This window comes from Myxine glutinosa, chromosome 2 (assembly GCF_964187855.1).
Source record: "Myxine glutinosa chromosome 2, kmMyxGlut1.1, whole genome shotgun sequence".
Taxonomy (NCBI): domain Eukaryota; kingdom Metazoa; phylum Chordata; class Myxini; order Myxiniformes; family Myxinidae; genus Myxine; species Myxine glutinosa.
Genome location: NC_136262.1, coordinates 168,271,235 through 168,292,887, shown reverse-complemented (window position 1 = coordinate 168,292,887; position 21,653 = coordinate 168,271,235). Strand labels below are relative to the sequence as shown.

Here is a 21,653-nt window from a genome sequence, read left to right as displayed (position 1 = left end):
TAAAACTCTGACAATAGCAAGATATTACAATTATTTTTGTGCTCATGCTAATAATAATGAAGATGAGCTTTGGGAAAATTATATAATCATTAGAAATATGAAATGAAACGTGCTAGAGCTTAGAGCAGAGAGAGGCTCGTGTGGTGATTTTTTTTGACCTGCTCTGAGCAGTTTGCTGGCTAAAGTGCAAACTCGTCCTCTTATCTCGGACTGCACATTCTTCCAGTCTGTAACTTGTGAAAATTCTGGACGGCGGCGCCTACTTGTCTGGGATAAAATGAACTATGATGACATTTTAAGACCCATCTGCTTCTCTCCACTGTCTTCAAAGAAACCACACAACTCTAATAGAGACAAGTCAGGAGACGACGATGGTTCACGAGCTAGCGGTATTCAATGACAAAAGTCAAAACTGACATTGAAAATATATAAATAGGAAAGTATTATCTGTTATGAGACTAGCTAGCTACACAATACCGAAAATTTGTTCGATTCCGACAACTTTGAAAATTTGACCTTTGTGACCTTCAAATGTCAAAACGAAGGTTACTGACCTTGAAATGAGATAGAAAATAATGTATAATCAGTTATGAGTTTAGTTAGCGACACAATACCGAAAATTCAGTTCGATTCCGACAACTTTGAAAATTTGACCTTTGTGACCTTCAAAGGTCAAGGGTCAAATATTCTGAAATTTGTTTCAAAACTTGTATTCCATGATGTATGTGATAATATAAGAATGTACGACATTTCATCCCATGAGGAAGCGAACAATGTAATAAAACCATCAAAAATCGACTTTTCTAAATTTCGTGACCTTGTGACCTTGACCTTGGGCCGAAAATGAAAAATCGAGCTGCGTGGGGCTCCGAGCCCTAACACATGACATTAGCCTGACTAAATATTGAAACCCCTGTCAGATTCCACCAACTCCCTCGAATAAGATGTAGCTTGAACTCGATTACCCCCTAAAAATACATCTTTTTCGGGCGTCGCTCCGCCCACAATGGGCGCAATACGCCCACTCTAGGCAGGACACAACTAGATCATGATGTCAACCTCCCACCCAAGTTTCATCAAGATCAGATGATATCATTGGGAAGTTATGCTGTGGACAGACAGACAGACAGGCAGACAGACGCACACCCATGACGAATATAGTGGTCACTCTGTTTGATAACTCATGAACCAACAGAACTCTCGGAGTGAAGAGAGAATCTATGTGGACGTCCACTGTGTGGTGTCGGGATGAAGTGCATGTGACTGTAATCTGTAAAAAAAAAAAAAAAAAAAAATTTTTTTTTTTTTTTTGTGTGACTGTAATCTGTGTTAGCAAGTATTAAATATATTGCCCTCAAGAATGTGGTTTTCTCTCTCAGTCATCTTATTGAGTAGAGAAAATAGCCACATCAGTTGGCGAGCCAGGCAACTCCGCAACTCAAAGATCTACCAAGATCCCATGCCGAACAAGGTAAGACCTACTTGGCCGGCATTTGTATTTTGTGGACCTCTGAAGACACGGGTATACCTATGAATGAAGGGACAATTTAATTAACTTGCTGTGTTGTTTGTACTGTGTTTGTGGCCTAAAGTATTTTATCATGCAAGTACATCTTGTCATTCATTTTGTTGTCTTGTTATCTCTCTTGTGTTGTTGAATGGATGGGATGAAGAGCTCTCAGGGAAACTCTGCTTGTCTAATGACTCGAATGAAGGGCTCTCCGCGCAAAATGGCAAAAACCCTGCTTGTCTAATGACTCGAATGAATGTGATGAAGAGCTCTCCAGGAAACTCTGCTTGTCTAATGAGGGATTGTGGTTGTGGATTGCAGTTGTTGTAAGAATCAGAGATACAACATTGTCTCAAGTAGAGTTTAATCGTGATCGATCTCAGACAGCATCTAGAGAGAATCAGCAATCATAGTATCAGTGTCACTACAGGTACATTCAGGTGTGTACAGGTGATATCTAATGAAGCGAGCATGCAGCGCGCAATGCAGAATCCTTACCATTCTATGGAAGCCTGGAGGTGCTATAGAGTTGCATGGCACAGAACTACCTTCTGCGCTGAAAGGCAGTCTCTTTTATAGGAGCCGCGGAGGAGTCGCGTAGCGGCAATGAGTAGAATAACATCAGGGTCGTAACTTAGGTGACAATTTCATCACATTCTCCCCACGTTTAAAACTTTACTAGCAGGCCATTGAACAGTAGGCAGATATTGATAAACAGCAGATGGATATATAGAAATGCAAAGAATCGAAATACATCTGAAAGGATGTTACTGCCAGTCGAAATGCCCGGGGCATCATCATTCCCAATTACGGGGTTTTTTTTTTTTGTATACTGTATCGAGGCTCGTGAAAGAGCTAACATTTATTTCACAAACAAATCAACCAGACAAACAAAATATATAAAAAGAGGGAGTGGAAGACAAGATGGGGAGAGAAGGGGAAGCACACAAACACAACATTTGAGAGCAGGGAGAAGTGTGGGAGGGAGAGGTCTTGGGGGGAGGAGGCGTGGGAAATGGGAGAGGTATAAAACACAAGGAGACCAAGGACTTCCAGGACAGAAGTTGGTATTTCAAAAAAGTGTAGGATTTGGGGTGAAATTAGCGGGGGTAGAGAACATCAAGGTTTTGGATGGGGGAAGATAAGAGATGGTGGTGAACAGCTGTTTTAAAGACCTGGAGGGTGGAGTGGGATTGAAGAGAGTGAGGGAGTTTGTTCCAGAGGTGGGAGAAAAGAGGAATGAAGGAGTGAAGGTGAGCAGAAAGTCTTGATTTTGGCAGTTTAACCATAAGAGGGTTGCAGGCAGATCTTGTGCGACCTGTAGGAATATTTGGGGGACAGAGCCCAGAGAGAGCTGGGGGGGGGGGGGGGGCAAGGCCAGAGAGGAGTCGGTAGAAGACGGAAAGACCACCAACCTGCCTGCGGTGAGTAAGTGAAAGGCCCTCTGAGATAGCGTCATCGCGGGAGATTCCAATGATTCTGAACGCTTTGGTTTCAACAGCGTGAAGACGAGCTAGGTGTGAGGCAGGAGCACCAGACCAGAGGGGAGAGCAGTATTCCATAGAGCTGCGGATGAAAGCCTTGGAAGTGGTGAGGAGCTCAGGTGTGCCAAGGAAGGACTTCGCACGACGGAGGATGCCCAGTCGGCGAATGGCTTTGGAGGCCAGATTTGAAATGTGGTTTTCCCAGGAAAGATCATGGCAGATAGTGAGACCCAAAAGCTTGAGTGACAGAACTTCTTGGAGAGGATTATTCAGAAAGTGGATGGGAGGGTTGTCCAGTCGGTCTTTTCGGAGAGACATCGTAAGAGTGTGAGATTTGTCAGGATTGGAAGACATGTTCCACTTGTTTGCCCAGTCTGTGATTTTGTCCAGGTCTGCAGAGAGTGAGGAGGCTGCAGACTGCCGATCTGAGGTATGAGGAATGGAGCGACAGAGAGTAGAGCCGTCAGCAAAGAGATAGAGAGGATTTTCAAGAGAGTCAGAGACATCATTGATGAAGACCAGAAAAAGCACAGGGCCTAGAACACTGCCTTGGGGAACTCCAGCCTGAACAGGAAGAGGAGATGAGAGAAACCCATTCAGGGCCACACGTTGACTACGACGAGAGAGGATGTCCACCAGCCATGCGTGGAGATTTCCATGGGTTACTGCAATTCAACCGCACACTCATAGTTTGGTTAGCAATCAGTTTCTAGATATATATGTAGAGAAAGGAAATCCCAAACAAGAAGATATCGAACAAAGCAAGCAGTGCACACCCCGTGCATCCCGAGAGAAGATGGAGAGCCCTTTGGCGGAACCTACGGACTGGACCCATCGAATTCTCCGCTAGACTTGAGATGAAACGTCGCAGTAGTCTTACAGTGGGGTAGCCGGGCACAGTAGCTAGGTCGGATGATTTGTACCACGGCGAAGAACGAATCGTCATTGGACGCACGGCTCATTTACAGGAAACAGATCCACCTCCACGTCGGCCTTTACCTGTACTAAGCCTACAGCGGATCATTCGTGCTAACCAATCACTGGCAGCGATGCACAATCGCAACCGAACAAGCAGGAGCCGCATGCAGTGAAGCGTCCAAGGGTCCATGTTGGCATGGAACAATAGCGAGAGCAGGGGTACACATCGAGGGGGAGAGAGAGCAACGATATGAGCCATTCGAGCCAATAGCTAATGCCTGACGTGCGGCCGCAGCCCCTCGTGACCAGGCCTCGCTCGGCACATACGACGAACGTCCTTGCGCACGTTAAAGTCAAACGTCAAAGATATCGTACTCGCGTAAAATGGCGATTCATGAAAATCGCGGAGAATGTCGCCTGCGGTGAGGCCCGCTCAGTCGGCCCACATTGTCACATCCGCAGCGAATGCCCCTCACCAGATCCACCCCTCACCAGATCCCTACACCAGCCGATAAGCAAAGGCCCCACGAGGCCTCCGTTCATCTCAAACACGCCCGACGGCCATGACGCGTCCCGCCCAGCAGCACAGCACTCTGTGGGTCGGTAATTACCTCGGACGGAACAAGCACGGCATGCGATGTCTCGTGACCTAACCTAAATTGTCCTCCGGAACCTAAATTAGCGTTAAGGTTATGGCGGCGGAATGGAGGACGAACTGGATCGGCCCAGTTATACTGATCGAATGAGCTCAGACCTAGCTGGATCGCTCCATGCACCGATGGCAAAGTGACGCACTGACGCCGTGGACTCGCACGTGATGTCCTGGATGGGTTCCCCCTATTGACAAAACCGAGAGGATGTTCTCATCCACCCCTCCTCCGAGATTGCAGCTGCGCCCTGAGTACCGAAGTAGAGCGACCTTCGCTGTCTAGGTCAGAGGGAAAGTTATGCAGGCAAGAACTGGATGAGGCGTCTCGCAGTCTCGATCCCGGCGCGAATGAGCTGTAAACAATCCAAGAGCTCTGTTCAAGGGCGAACAGTCGGGCGGTGCCACCGTGTCTAGCACGGGAGGCGAGGGAGTCGGGCCCCGCGCGCAGTGTTAGCGTCTCTCAGGTCACCGTGTACCCCGACTGCACTATAGTCCTACCGGATAATGGAATGAGTCCTCGTTGATGCTAGTCTGCTCGGGCGCGCATGCCTCTAGGAAGCGCCGCAAGTAACATTATAACACACACGTATTGAGCTACAGCGGCCAGTTTGAGTATGTCCGCAACCATGGAGGTACCAAGGTAGATGGAAACTCAGATAAACGAATCTCCGATCTTGAGAAGATTTGAAAAGCATGCAATTATATTAATGCGGGCAACGCGTGATTTGATAGGTGACGTCATCGGTCGCACTCGAGTTACATCAATGCCGCCTGAGGGCAAACGCGTGATTTGATAGGTGACGTCATCGGTCGCACTCGAGAAGCATGCAACGCATCATCAACGCATGCAATTACGTTAATGCCGCCTTTGGGTAAACGCGTGATTTGAGAAGGCCATCGTCCTGGCCGTAAGACCCGCGATCCAGGACTGGACCGATGGTGCCAGGCACTGCGTATTGGGTCCTCAATGTCGATTGGATCGAGCGCGTTCAGGCGGGGTTGACGGTGAATTCCCCATCATCGGATTCCCCGGGCTGAGTTCCAGCTTAGCGGAATCCCCGCAGTAGCCCCGCACAGAGCAAAATGACGCACCGAAACTATAGACTCGCGTCCATTTGGCAGCAGCACACGAGCGTGCTCGGGATTGGGGTACCGAATACGAACCTTGTTGACGAGCAGGTCGTATTTACTCGGGCAGACCGTGCGTTTGAGGAAAGCCCAAAATATATCGAAAGTGGCCTGTCGAACCAGCGCTGGGCATGCCAGGTCGAGTGGGCGAGCATGCTGGGCAGCGATAAATTGTACATCCTGAAATAGCGTCTCGTTCGATAGCTATCGGCCATGTTTGTCAGGAGTTAGATGCGGGGATAGCGTCATTAGATGATAGTTAGATGTTATGGATATATGTTATGGATATATGATATATGATAGATGTTATGGATGGATAGTTAGATGCGGGGGTATTCGGCAGAAACATGACGGATAAATCATCGAACTTCATCTCTGGCCACCCATGTCGAGGGAGGAAATTCGTGTCGAAGGTGAGCAAGACCGTTAGGCGATCATCCGTATACATCATGCTATGGTGTAACAACAACTAGCTTGATACGACATTCCCCTGTAGCGCCCGTGTGCCTGGGAGTATATGAAGATCCCGCACAATGTCCTCAGAATTGGCCTTCCATGCAGTGGTGGGTCTGCTAGGGATGCCAATCGAGCCTCAAGCATTGAGGCGATTCAGGCCAGCGGCGATCGCCGGCCTCGCAGAGTAGTCGTGCATAGGCGGGATTCCGACGATCAGCAATCCGTAGTCGCGCATAGGCGGGATTCTGACGAGCAGCAATCGGGATCGCCGGCCTCACAGAGTAGTCACACATTTTTTTTTTTTTTTTTTAATTTTTTTTTTTTTTTTTTGTATACTGAATCGAGGCTCGTGAAAGAGCTAACATTTACTTCACAAACAATTCAACCAGACAAACAAAATATATAAAAAGCGGGAGCGGAAAACAAGATGGGGAGAGAAGGTGAAGCACACAAACACAACATTTGAGAGCAGGGAGATGTGTGGAAGGGAGAGGGCTTGGGGGGAGGAGGCATGGGAAGGGGGGGGGGGGGGGTGGAGGGAGAAGTATAAAACACAAGGACACCAATGACTTCCAGGACAGAAGTTGGTATTTCAAAAAAGTGGAATTGGGGTGAAATTAGCGGGGGTAGAAAAGATCAAGGTTTTGGATGGGGGAAGATAAGAGATGGTGGTGAACAGCTGTTTTAAAGACCTGGAGGGTGGAGTGGGATTGAAGAGAGTGAGGGAGTTTGTTCCAGAGGCGGGAGAAAAGAGGAATGAAGGAGTGAAGGTGAGCAGAAAGTCTTGATTTTGGCAGTTTGACCATAAGAGGGTTGCAGGCAGATCTTGTGCGACCTGTAGGAATATTTGCGGGACAGAGCCCAGAGAGAGCTGGGGGGGCAAGGCCAGAGAGGAGTCGGTAGAAGATGGAAAGACCACCAACCTGCCTGCGGTGAGTGAGTGAGAGGCCCTTGGAGTTAGCTTCATCGCGGGAGATTCCAATGATTCTGAATGCTTTGGATTCAACAGCGTGAAGACGAGCTAGGTGTGAGGCAGGAGCACCAGCCCAGAGGGGAGAGCAGTATTCCATTGAGCTGCGGATGAAAGCCTTGTATGTGGTGAGGAGCTCAGGTGTGCCAAGGAAGGACTTCGCACGACGGAGGATGCCCAGTCGGCGACTGGCTTTGGAGGCCAGATTTGAAATGTGGTTTTCCCAGGAAAGATCATGGCAGATAGTGAGACCCAAAAGCTTGAGTGACAGAACTTCTTGGAGAGGATTAGCGGAGGAGCACACATAGACGGAATTCTGACGAGCAGCAATCGGGATCGCCGGCCTCGCAGAGTAGTGCCCGCTATGGGTGCAGCACGCGATTCGCGCATAGAAGGGGGTTCCATCCAGCGATGATCGGGTACGCCGGCGGAGTGAGGCGCGATAGACATGGGAGTCATGAGCACGCGCGTAGAAAATCACATCTCGTGCCCGGCACGCAAATCCAGGAGGACTCCGATTCTCGCATAAGCAGCCGCTAGCGTTTCCCGTAACCGAGGCAGTCACAGCCAGTCTTGTACCTTCGGTTCCGAGCACGCCCGTCGACCCGACGGGGTTTCAGCTGCAAGACGTTTCCCAGTAGCATCGTTCTCCAGGCGTCTTGCTGGAGTTCGTCGCACCTCAGCTGAATCTCAGCTGTTTCCAAAACGAAGTAGTCAACAAATAGTAGGAAAAGGAGCAGATCAAGATGAAGCACTTGATTCTGATGAAACATCTTCTACTCCACTCTTTAGTGCTTTAAGTGCTCAAGAGAGTGAGGTGGGTGATGACAACACCATCTATATAATAATACCGTAAGGACTCGACTTTGTTATCCCTTTTACGCCGTACCCAGTGACCCGATGCCCACGGCACTAATGCATTTTCCATCTACGAACCGCGCTCTTTGTTTATCACGTACAGCCATACTCGAAAAATCTGAATTCGCCGACTTTGGGACCCAAAAGCATCCGATTATCGGCCGATACGACGCCATCTTACGACACCATCGTATTGGCGTCTGCTGGGCGAAGGCGATGCGAGCCGTCCGCTGATTCGACAGTCGAGTGGTGTGAACCAAATGGTCTTTTTATTCCCTTGAACATTTTAAATTAGGATATATAAGGAAACGTCTTTATCGTCATTTTAATAAAGTTAAATGGAGTGATGCGATACTCGGGGTGCGTTGCATAAATCCTCGTAACTCAGAGAGGTGTAGCAGGTGGCGAGACGTAAGGAAGCTTAAAGATAACGAGCTGAAAACAGACGAACGATATCCCTTCCGTGGATGTTCCACGGGTTTCATGTCTTTATCGTCATTTTAATAAAGTTAAATGGAGTGACGTTGCGATCAGTGAGTTGTATACGAAGAGATAAAAGAATGGCATTGACTTCGAGACGGTACGTGATAGTTGGCTGCGGCTGGCTGATGCCACGTTTTTTTTTTCTAAGTGCCATGGATGCTGATGGACATAATAAAGGTATCGGCTGATCTCTCATCGTAATATTACCCGATGGAAATGAACTGTTTCTTTGTTTGTCATTTCCTGTGCAATAATGTCAAATTGATAAGTCAGACATCCTTTTCTATTGACAGCTGCTCTCCTTTTCGATGGCATCGTCTATTGATATGCATGTTCTTCTTTCATATAATTTTACACATTCACAATCAGTATTTCAACTCTTGCAGACATTGGAAAGGAAGTTGACTCACAGGCCAACTCTCTGGCTCAATCACAGGCCGACGCACAGGCGATGTAATTGTGAGTAGCATTTTTGCACAAGTGAAAATTGATCTTTCTTCCTAACTCTTACTCGGACAAGCAAATCCCCTATGCCATCCATAATGGTACACTCTATCCATACACCACATCCTCCCTTCCGTGGATGTTCCACGGGTTTCGGCTAGTCACCATGGTTTCTCAAGAAAATGTTATTAAGTTCCTTGATGAAACGTTGAGGAAAAGACTTGTAAAAATCAAAGACTACTTTCCGAATCTGGATGATTTTACTTTGACTGCAAAGAACATGACTCGTGAACCCTATCAGGTTAACATGTCAGAACCTCAATTCCGGAGGCTAAGAAAATGTGTAACTCGAGCGGGTAAGGAACTTCATGAATAGTTAACAGAATGGAGATAAAAGTAGCATCCTTAAACGTCAACGGTGGTCGCAGTTGTGTACGTCGTCTCCAGGTGTTTCAAATTTTTCAGAATGAAAAAAATGATGTGCTGATGTTACAAGAGACGCATGCAAATCAGTCTTCTGAGGTTGAGTGGCGTAAAATCTTTAAAGGTTGTCACTTTTTCTCCAGTGCTTTCGTTGATGCCAAGGCTGGTGTGGCAGTCGTGTTACATCCCAGACTCCAGCCGTTGGAGATCAGATGTAGGGAAATTTGCAAGGGCCATTTACTATCTGTGGAGTTTGTCAGTGGTAATCAAAAGATTTGCACGACTAATGTATACTGCCCTAGTGCTAACTCTGCAAGAAGTGCTTTTCTTCACAAGTTAGCGGGTTTTTTAAGCACTATTGACCTGTCCATGTTGGTTTGTCTGGGGGGAGACTACAACTGTACCCTCAACCCACAACTTGATAGAAATACTCCTGAGCCTCATCCACCGAGTGCAAGGCCTTTGGCACAGCTCATTAAAAAATTTCAACTTGTGGATTTGTGGCAGGTACAGAACCCTAACATCCGGCAGTACACGTGGGTTTGTGCCGCAAGAAATCTTTTGACAATGGCTCGTTTGGATAGAATTTATGTTAACCATGATAAGGTAAATCTTGTCAAGAATTCTTATATAAGGCCATCTGGTTTTTCTGATCATCACATGGTCGTTGTTGTATGTGGCTTACCTCATCACGTTTGTAGAAGTGCATATTGGACTTTCAATGTCAAACTTTTACAATGTGAGCACTTCAAAGAAGCATTCAGAATGGTATGGAAGGAATGTGAAATGCAAAAGTTTTCCTACCTAAATTTTAGGCAATGGTGGGATTACACAAAATCCCAAATTAAGTGTTTTTGCCAGCAATACTGCCGTTATAATACATGTAACACACTTGGTGTGATATCTGCCTTAAAAAACGATATACTTTATTGTGAGCAGAAATCTGGAATGTCCAACGAAAATGTCCAGCCATTGTCAGAGAAAAGAACACTACTGGCTGAAATGGTGAAAGAGCGTGCATCTGGTGCTTTCGTCCGACTGCGAATGCACAATATCCAACTTGAAAAACCAAACAAACACATTTTTCAATTTGGAAAAGACAGCCAAGATCCCTCAACAAATTCACGCTTTGCGCTCTTCTGCCGGTGCGCTTCTGTCTTCTCAAAGTGACATCAAGAATGAATTACGAAACTTTTATTCAAAGCTGTTTGCCTTGAGAACGGTGAGCCAGGAAAACAGAAACAGGATGTTTGAACTGCTCCCATCTGTCTGAAGACCAGCAACAACAACTGGAGCCTGGCATCTCACTCGGAGAACTTACTGCTACTCTATCACCCCTGTCAAGTGTGAGTCATCGTTGGAGAAATCAAGCTCCTCCATTACACGCCTTTCCGCCATTTCGGCCTCGAAGAAGAAGAGGCTGTCCGCTTGGTGCATCTTGTTTTGCCATTGGGATTTCCATATCGACCTCATCATGTTGATGGCCGTTGGTTTACCTATCGGCTCAATTCCCAAATCGACCTCTCACCTCGTAACTCCTCATCCAGTCGTGCCAATACTTGCCTGGTTGGCGTATCGACTCACAGTTGGCGTATCGTGAGTTCATTGCTTCGAGAGCATTGGGGAATGATGGTACCATCATAGGTATTGTTAATTTGATGCAAGTGACCTTTTCATTGTAGTTTCTTTAATAGTGTTATTATTGTGTATGTGAGAGTCCTTCATGCAATGACTTGTTTTGTTCTACAATTACATTGGTGTGGTTTTACCAAGGTTTATTAGAAAACGCAAAATAATAAATCTTTCTGCCGTGTTCCCACTCCAGACTCTGAGGTGCACCGTAACCTTTTGGGGATGGGTTTGGGGAGGTAATACATAACAGTAGAGAATGTCCCTTGAAGAAAAATGCCCTTTCCTTAGTGCAACAAGTGTGTGCTTGTTCAACCGGAAAAAAATGCTTCCTTCTTGATTTAGGAAGGAACAAAACGTGTTGTAAAATAAATGTTTAAGGTGTAATTTTGTTTTTGCATGAAAGGAGCACTGTTTAAAAGACTGTTATTTTTTTTACCTCGGCCACCAAAGGTGGATGGAGGTTATGTTTTCACCCCTGTTTGTTTGTCTGTCTGCCTGTGAACAATATATCTCAAAATGTTGTGGACGGATTTAGGCGAAACTTGGTGGACGAGATGGTTAGATGACAACAACAAGCCGATTCAATTTTGGTGACGATCAGAATCCGGATCAGGCCCATCAGTGGGATACAAAACAAACTGTACAGGCTGGCGGATGTTTGTGCTCTGCCCGTGCTGTTCTCGTTCACAATGTACTCCCTGCAAGAAAGCAGGTATCAGCATCTTTCATCAGCAAAGCCACACCTCAGACAATAAAAGTGTTGAGAGGACAAAAAGTGTTAAGAGCACAAAAAGTGTCGAGAGGACAAAAAGTGTTGAGAGGTGCTATATAAAGACCAGGTTAGACCTCACTATTTGTGTAAACCTTTGAGTCCACAGTTTCTACAGTTTGGAGACTGTTTTTGCCAGCCAGAAAAAGATGGATAAGTCTTTGTTCTTGTTCTTTTTCATCCTCGCTTGCTGTTTTGACATCAACCACGCCTTGAAAGTTTGTTCATTTAGTGGGCTGAATCGCAAAAGAAATACAACGAGCTGTCCTGACGCTGTAACGACACTGCTCGATGTAAGTAAAAACCTATCTGATGATAAGGGCTTTGGATGGAGGTTTTAAAAGTGGAGATGATGAAAGGGACGAGGAAAGTAATTGTTGTGTCTTCGTTGCAAAAATAAAGACAGTTCCATTAAAACTGTCTTTATTTGTGGACGGATTTGGATTTGTCACGTGGTCAAGTTCTATCATTATTCGCACATTTTAGTCAAATTAGTGACATTATACGGTTGTACATTTATCTTAATTGTTTCGAATGTAAAATAATTTGAAGGAGTGTCTCTTCATGCGATTTTAACGAGTGTAACATCACGATTTACTAAATGTGTGTCACCTCAAGAGGGTGCTCTGATCCCTCTGAAGGAGGAAAGACAACTTCTGAAGAGTTGCTCCATGACTGTACAGACAGTAAGAGAAACTTTCAATGTGGTAAAACACCTTATAACAGGTCAATATGGTCAATGATTGCTTTGAAGAGTTTCACATCGTTTCATTTGTTAATGTTTAATACTATACAAGGGGCTACCCGGCGCTACCCGATGCAGGGAGGGGTGGGGTACCCAGCTGGTGAGCTTTTCCCGACGTTGGTTTCAGAACGTGTCGGACATTGCAAAGCTTTGGTTTTATTGGACTCATGGTTGTTACCTTTTCCTGAGAGACAGAGACAGCAAAACGGACGTCGAGGACAATGCGTGGTAGCGTAAAGCCAGATTCTGAAGTACATACACCCAAAACTTGTGGTCTCTTGGTGGTACGGATCGACTGTGAAAGAGTAACGTACAAACGCACAAACAAACTCGCAAAAAACAGGAAAACAAATATTTATGTCCTATAATTGTTTTGCTTTTTGTAACCATACAAAATGAATTCTTGCATTTTTGGAATCCACACTCAAACCGTAGACTTGGGAATTTTTATGCACAATCTTCACAAATGTGGAAATGAATCATACACCTGTAGTATAGAAAATGCATTCAGTAGTTGTTCATTGTGAAACTTTACTTTATCCATTGTTTTGAATGAATTCAGGTTAATTGAGTCTAAACATGGACCTGCATCAATCCTTGTGCTTACTTTATCTTTTCAACTGCAGCTCATCATCAGTATATTCTTGCTTGTTCTCTTCAGATGGTTTCACGCTGTGACATCAGCGTCTTTTCTCCAAGGTTTTATCCAGAGGATAAAAAAATAGATAAAGTACAAATGTTTGTCGACAACCTAAACAGGTTTGGCAACTTCACCAATAACTGATTTTACAAAATCGATGTTTTTGCTGACCCTGTCTATATGAGCTATATGAGCATGAACAAGAACTTGTGTGAACTTTGCACGTGTCGATAAACAAGAGGGAAAGGGGAATTAATATAATTCACAGAATGAACCACTTATTATTATTAATTTTTTTTCTGCATATGAGATCAAGGCTCGTGTAAGAGCCAACATTAATCACAAAAAAACACAATAAAGGGACCGGGAGACAAGATGGGGAGAGAGAGAGGGAAGCACACAAGTACAACAGCAGAGAACAGGGACATCAGGAGATCTGTGGGAGGGAGAGGGCTTGGGGGAAGGGCACGGGAAAGCGGGAAGGGGCACGGGAAAGGCGGGGGAGTGTGGGGAGAGGGGGGGGGAGAATAAAACAAATGGACACTGCTTGGACTTCCAGGAAAGAGGTTGGTATTTTAGAAAAGTGGATCTGCGGTGAATTAACGGGGGAAGAAAAGATCAAGGTTTGGGATGGGGGAAGATAAGAGATGGTGGTGAACAGCTGTTTTAAAGACCTGGAGGGACGAGTGGGATTGAAGAAAGTGAGGGAGTTTGTTCCAGAGGCGGAAGAAAAGAAGAATGAAAGCGTGAAGGTGAGCAGAGAGTCTTGATGGTGGCAGTTTCACAAGAAGAGGGTTGCTGGCAGATGTTGTGCGACCTCAAGGAATATTTAATTTGGCAGACAGAGCACAGACAGAGCTGGGGGAGCTCGTCCAGAAAGGAGTCGACAGCAGACAGAGAGACCACCAACCTGCCTGCGGTGAGCGAGTCAAAGGCCCCTGAGAGTCAGCTTCATCGCCGGAGATTCCAATGATTATGAAAGCTTTGGTTTTTGCAGCATGTTTTGAGACAGATCTGGAGACTAAATATCTTGTTATGTTTCATCATGTTAAACTAATGGATAATTCAGTTTAAATTTATTAATCTATTTTATTTACTTACTCCATTATGTCATGGGCTGGCAGGATGGCCCAGACCCAGAGCGACACACACTCACCTCGAATATGTCTCGTCTCGGTTTGAATCTCAGCACAGCTATAAACTGTCATCTCGGTGTTTCACATGCAGTGTGTGTGTGTGTGTGTGCAATGCCTTGGGTGGACGTTGAACAGGACATCTCATCTGCCGGCATTAGTTTTTGGACATTAAAGATCCCACAGTGTCAGCGAAGGGTTGACGAGCGATCTCCAGCACTTTGGTCAAATTACAAATTTCTCTCCTGACTTCTTATGTCGGAGTAGCCACCTGTCCAGGATTGTAACTCGAACCATAGAAACTGCTTCGGCAGTACCGACGCTCGGTGTAGAGCATGCTTCATGATCGGATCTTTATTTCATCACATTTTACAATTACTTTGCAGATTGCCTGTTTTTCATTGCATATCTTTACGTGACTAGTACATTTTTGATTACATTTACCTTTACCTGGTCCTTTGAAAGGAGTATTCATAAAAGTGCCTGGAATCTTTGAAAGAACATTTACAAGGCATTGAAATCAAACTTACAAAGACTCAGGTTTTACTGTTAGTTATTAATTGAAGCATCTCCCACAGCAAATACAGTGGAAAGACCTTCGCTTACGTCGAGAGTGACATCTTCACGGTGAAATCCCAGAAGTTTTGGCATGTGATCATCTATCGGTACGTCATCTCATCATGCTGATGAGGATCATTAAATACAACGATGTGACATTAATTGTATTCACTGCTATACACATCGAGAGGTGACGTTTGTTGTACCAAGATTATTTGAGAATGAGACATGAATAGTGGATCAAAAAACCTTATTTAGTGGCTTCCTACACATTATATCTGCAAAAACTAGGATTTTTGACTTACAACTCCATTCCCACCATCTCAATTCAATTGAAAGAAACATTTATTTTCATAGTTGCCAATATAACGACAGTCAAACAAAAATATATGGAAGCAATACATCCGGAACTTGATGAACTCAGAAGGATACAATCAAGACAACATAAAGAGAAGTTTCAGGGTAGGAAGAATGCTGCCCTGCAAGTTATTTTGGAGTACAATTATTTCTGTTTCATAAACATTCGATCTCGAGTTGCGTGCACAACTTGTTTGCGATCGTATTCATTTTAGGTGTGGTGAGTTTTACCGCGTAGGTCCTGCCAGGAAATTTGTGGGTCCACCCGAGGCAGTCATTACGGTAGGCTGGTGCAGCCCTCGGAATGCTTCACCCATAAGTAGAAAACCGATGGATATGGAGTTTGAGTTTGAGAACAAATATGGAGGCATCATCAGAAGCCAAGGCTTGTGTTGATAGGCTTATGTACTGACAATATAAATAACAAACGATAAATTGGATTAAATCTACCGAATGGTGAAAAATGAAGGAAAAAACATTCAAGAATATTGGAAATAACAATAACAAGAATAAACAGATAAAAAGAATGAAATAGCAATAAGGCTGGTTAAAAAAAAAATCCTGTTTATCATCGCCACCCGCCCCGTAAAAGTCGTCCGCCTCTAAAAAAATCTTTTTCTTTTTTTTCCTGCTCACGAAGTCAGTAAAATCCGTTGCCTGTAACTGCTGATAGATAGATGTATAAATGCGAACCAGACATCCTTTTGATGTGGTTAATGTCCTCTTCCATGTCTGCCAAACTGCTCAATATGCATGTACCGGTACCATGAAGTGATATTTCGTGGCGAGGAATTCTAGTCAAACATCCTTGAGTGCTATGGCAAAAGCTGCTGATAGATACATGTATGGCAACCGGACATTATTCTTAAAAGCCGAAGTTTTGGTCTACCATTGTTATATGTTTCAGCAAATATGAAAAGTAAACAGAACTCAATGTGACATAGGTTTCTTTATTTTCTTTATTTGAATCATATCAGTGCGTACATACGAAGGTTTACTAGTTCAGAAATCATAACATGATTCATCATGTATGTCCGATCAAGTATATTTAAGAAAAAAACATATTGTGCGTTAAATAATCCATTAAAATTTCACTCTGAAAAAAAAAAAACCCCTCACTCCCTACCCACTTTTTTGAAAAAAAGTGATGATAAACAGGAAAAAAATTTTAACCAGCCTAAGGCAGAGATTTACAAGAGTGAACAACAAATGAACATGTGGAAAGGAAACTTTCAACAACACGAGATCAAATTTTGTTTATATGAAGACTTAAACCGGCACACAGACGACTTTGCCTTCACTGCTCCATCAGTTCTATTCCCAAGACGTGGCCGAAAATAACGTCGTGTATCAATAGAGTATGATGTGCGAGAAAAAGGGAGAAATAAGTCATCTTGTGATCTCGTGAAATGTGTGGATATCATGAGCTGCTGTAAAATATCATGGAAAGTCTTGTGGAGAAGTTTGTTGATATGCTTGAACATAAATATCGCTGTATGTAATTTATTAAATGTCAAAAGTGTCAATGTGTTAAGTTTGGTAAAAAAAGAAAAAAAGAAGGTGCAGTGTGGTCACGTGGATGAGAGAGGGTGCAGATCCTTGCAGCACTCTTTTAAATAACTGAGAGTGAGTGTGGCTGATTGAAACTAGAGCGCGCCCAGGCAAGGTTACAATGGTTCAGGTAAGGGAGGATGAAGGCATTAAAGAGGGAGAACATTCGTGTCTTTCCACGATCGTGTCTTACCGACATTCTTCCTGACTCAATTCTCATCACATCCTTTCCTTTTTTCACTGCACGCACTTACCAAAGATGTACAATTTAATGAATTGTCGATTTGTGATGAAGAGGAAGGATAAAGCTGCAAAACAGGAAGAAAATATAGAATGAAACTCGAACGTCTGCAGAGCACATACCTCTGCCAGGCTAAAAACTTTACGTTCTGTGACCCACCGGATCTGGATTCGGACCAGAACCAAAATCAAATTGTTTGTTCTTGTCACCAAACCAACTCGTACACTATGTTTTGCCACAATCAGACCACAACTCTTTGAGATATCCTGCTTTATATCGTTTTTGACCCCATCTCTCAATGGTGAAGAATAACTTTAAAAATTTTTTTTTAACTCTCGCATCCGGATAATGATTTTAACCAAAATCTAATCACTTGGGCTGTCACATCCCAAACCTGTCCACCAAATTTCGTCCAAATCCATCCACAACTTTTTAAGATATCCTGTTCACAGACAGACAGACAGACAAAAAGACAGACAGACAGGTGTGAAAACAAAACCTATATCCACCTTCAGTGGCGGAAGTATCAAATTTAAATCTCAATTGGAATGTGTACATTTTTGATGCACAATATGGCTTTGATTTCAATTTTTGTTTCCTGTTACAACCATCATCTTACACAAATTTATAAAATACCAATCATTTTAAAATACTAAAGCAGACCCCAATAAGTATGGTGAGAGCATCTGGTGTGAGTATGGGAGGTCAGCGGTGTGATTCTGCACTTCAGCGAGTCATAGCAATGATTTTATAAATGGTGAGTACGACTTCCTTGCTTAATGCTCAACATTTGAAGAATAGATCAATGATAAGCACCATATATTGGCATCCATGGGAAGGAGGAAATCTCAATGTTATCCGGGTGTGAAGAGAAAGAAACACAAAGATGGCGTCGCAAGTAAACACAATGCTGCTGGGAAGTTCGTCATGTGCCCCAAGCTCAGTGGCTGTGTTTGTTTGAAGTCAAGTCTGGTGTTATCACGTGCATTACTGCAAGGTAGGTCATGTGACTTTGATAAAATGCATCAGTAATGTTAATTGGGAGGAAGAACTCAAATATGTGCACTGAAGACGCCTGGAACCTGTTCAAAGACAGAAGCAGCCAGACATTAGAGAGACGTTTACCGAAGTCCCAGCATAAAGGAAACAATCATCTTGGCTGGATGCCCTAATCTGCGAAGGATACGATTGGAGGAAAACACCAAGTTTGGAACAACCACCAAACTATCAAGTCAGCACGAAACTGGGAAAGCTGTAAACAAGCAAGAACAAAACTATGGCAGAAATGAGGTCTTCATGAAAATTATTTGAGAGAGGGATTGCAGCAGACAACAGCATACATGCAGCAGATTTCAGCATGTGTGCTGTTGTCTCGCCCCGCCTCCTTTATCTTATTTTCTTCCACATTTTCCTTCCATCTCCAGCCGATACTCGCCTTCCAATTCTAGTTTCCACCATACTCATTCAACCCTTTCTCCTTCAACGTGTGGCCCTGAATGGATTTCTCTCATCTCCTCTTCCTGTTCAGGTGGGAGTTCCCCAAGGCAGTGTTCTGGGCCCTGTGCTTTTTCTGGTCTTCATCAATGATCTCTCCGACTCTCTGGAAAATCCTCTCGATCTGTTTGCTGATGACTCCACTCTCTGCCGCTCCATACCTCATCCCTCAGATCGGCAGTCTGCAGCCTCCTAACTCTCTGCTGACCTGGACAAAATCACAGACTGGGCAAACAAGTGGAACATGTCTTTCAATCCTGACAAATCTCACACAATCTCACTATGTCTCTACGAAAAGACCGACTGGACAACCCTCCCATATACTTTCTCAACAATCCTCGACAAGAAGTTCTGCCACTCAAGCTTTTGGGTCTCAATATCTGCCATGACCTTTCCTGGGAAAACCACATTTCCAAGCTGGCCTCCAAAGCCAGTCGCCGCTTGGGCATCCTCCATCGTGCGGAGTCCTTCCTCGGCACACCTGAGCTCCTCACCACATACAAGGCTTTCATCCGCATCTCAATGGAATACTGTTCTCCCCTATGGGCTGGTGATCCTGCCTCACACCTAGCTCGGCTTCACGCTGTTGAAACCAAAGCTTTCAGAATCATTGGAATCTCCCGCAATGAAGCTAACTCCAAGGGCCTCTCACTCACTCACTCACCACAGGCTGGTCGGTGGTCTTTCTGTCTTCTACCGACTCCTCTCCGGCCTATCTCCCACAGCTCTGTCTGTGCTCTGTCCCCCAAATATTCCTCCATGTAGCACAAGATCTGCCAGCAACCCTCTTTTGGTGAAACTGCCAAAATCAAGACCCTCTGCTCACCTTCACTCTTCTTTTCTCCCACCTCTGGAACAAACTCCCCCACTCTCTTCATTCACCCCAGATCCACTTTTTTGAAATACCGACTTCTTTCCTGGAAGTCCACTCAGTGTCCATGTGTCTTATACCCCTCTCACACCCTCCCCCACTTCCCATGCCTCCTCCCCTCAAGCGCTCTCCCTCCTACAGATCTCCCGATGTCCCTGTTCTCTACTGTTGTACTTGTGTGCTTCCTTCTCTCTCCCCATCTTGTCTCCCGCTCCCTTCTATTTTATGTTTTATGTGTCCGTTTTTTTTTTTTTGTGATGAGTGTTAGCTGTTACACTTGCCTCGATCTCGTAGACAAAAAAGAAAAAGAAATAAAGAGGGTAATTGAAATATGTGGACAAAAGAACATTTGACCTTCTTTACAAGTCGCCATGGTAACACCCAAGTTGGAATATTGTTTACCAGTCTGGAATCCCCTCCTAAATAAAGATGAGGAAACACTGGAAAAGATGCAAAGTATCATGAAAAAAACTTATCAATGAAGTGAAGGATTGCATACATCAAAATGATGAAAAACCCAAAATTATCCCAATTTTAAAGAAGAGGAAGAAGAGAGCCGATAGGTTGGTTGCAAGTCTTCAGACTAATAAACCAATTTGATAACATCCCTGAGGACATTTTCTTCAGCAGACCACCAGACAAATGCACATGAGTAAAATGGTTCACGAGATTCAAGGGGGAATTTTCGGAAGGAGATGAAGAAAAACATTCAGTCAAAGAACATTTATGAAGTGGAACAACACCATGAGATAAATGGCCAAGAGTGAAACAATCTACATTGAACCAATTTAAGTATAATCTAGTTAGTGCTGGAAGTATGACCCAGGGAAGTACGGCCCAACAGTTTCCATGTGACCACAACGAAAAATTCAACGGATATGAAGAACAGTGAGATGACTGAAAATCATGGAACAAGTGGTTGCTTAGTGTGTGTGTGTGTGTGTGTGTGTGTGTGTGTGTGTGTGTGTGTGTGTGTGTGTGTGTGTGTGTGTGTGTGTGTGTGTGTGTGTGTGTGATTTGTTGTGCAACTTCTCCAGGAGTCTGAGACCAAGTAGAAAAAATAATCCTTTGAAATTGCGCGCATTTGTCAGTAACAAAGAACTTTCATGTCTGAAAGAAGTATTCATTTCCTGAGAGGGACCAGTCCCTGAAAGGGGTCTTTGCTTTTGCAATCCTGGTGTCATGGGGTCAGCCCAAACATTAAATAAGCTGAAAACCCTTCATGTAAGAAATGTGAGCAGGACGTTTGTATTACATCAGGTACATGAGTCAATCTAAGTTTAATGACTCGTTTTCTATGTTTGCAGGTTAGCCTGGTGTTGGCTTAGCGGTTAGGGTGTCGGCTTGGGATCCTCGGATCCTGGGTTTGCATCGCGATCGATCGCTGAATTAACACCAGCGGGGTTGACTCAGCCTGTCATCCTTCCGAGGTCGGCAAATTGAGTACCAGTTCACTGGTAATTCCCTGTGTGTCGCAAGAGGCGACTCACAGGGTTGGTGGCGGGAAGGGCATCCGGCCATAAAACATTGCTTCAAAAAGGGGACCAAGGTGCCCGAAAAAGGTCAACCCCTGCTCTGCGGGGAACAATGGCCTCTCATGGTGTTTTTATGTTTGCAGGTCAGACTTGGGAGAGGTCAAATACATTGCTTCAACAAGAAGTCAGCGAATGAAAGATTATGAAATCTTTGATACAAGGAGATTCTTCATCAGGTTTCAGGCCCAGAACACCGGTCAGTATGAAAAACTTTCGCTCTACTTTACATAATGCTCTGAGTAGTGTAATAATGTTGCTTCTGGGACACCTCCGTTTAACATGGGAAATCCCTATCTAATGTCATTTACCCCCTTGTCTTTTTCAAAAATCATAAACACCTCTATTTCTCCCACCCTCATCTTTATGAACCTTTTGTCTGTAGTACCTATCCTTAATGTTGTTCATTAGACCACTCAAACACTACAAATATTTGTTTTCTCTTATAGACCTATCATCCTTCTTCTACATATCATCTGGCAGATTAATCTTTGACCCACTCAAACATTGACCCATTCACTTCCATATTAATTCTTTCCCTCCCTCATTGCCCCTAAACACCTATATTTCTCTCACCCTGTTCTTTACGAACCTTCTAACCTTTTGACATGTTATCCTTATTCATTAGACCACTTAAACACCTGTGATCCTTCTGACCTCATGGACCTTTTAACCTTTTACTCTTAATATCATCTGGTGAATATAACCCACTCAAACAACGACCCTACAAATATTTGTTTATGCGTGGGAAATAATTTAATTCTCCTACAACTCTCTTCACCATCTAATATATTAACAAAAAATATG

At 44.2% G+C, this 21,653-nt stretch overlaps 1 protein-coding gene across 1 annotated transcript; it reads left to right on the top strand.

The window, feature by feature from the left end:
• The first annotated feature begins 11,644 nt into the window (after positions 1 to 11,644).
• LOC144890983 (uncharacterized) lies at positions 11,645 to 21,080 on the top strand. Its single transcript, XM_078772876.1, has 5 exons — positions 11,645 to 11,667; positions 11,834 to 12,017; positions 13,131 to 13,228; positions 14,821 to 14,907; positions 20,933 to 21,080. The coding sequence occupies exons 1-5, from the start codon at positions 11,645 to 11,647 to the stop codon at positions 21,078 to 21,080; spliced, it is 540 nt and encodes a 179-aa protein (XP_078629002.1).
• The last annotated feature ends 573 nt before the right edge of the window (positions 21,081 to 21,653 follow it).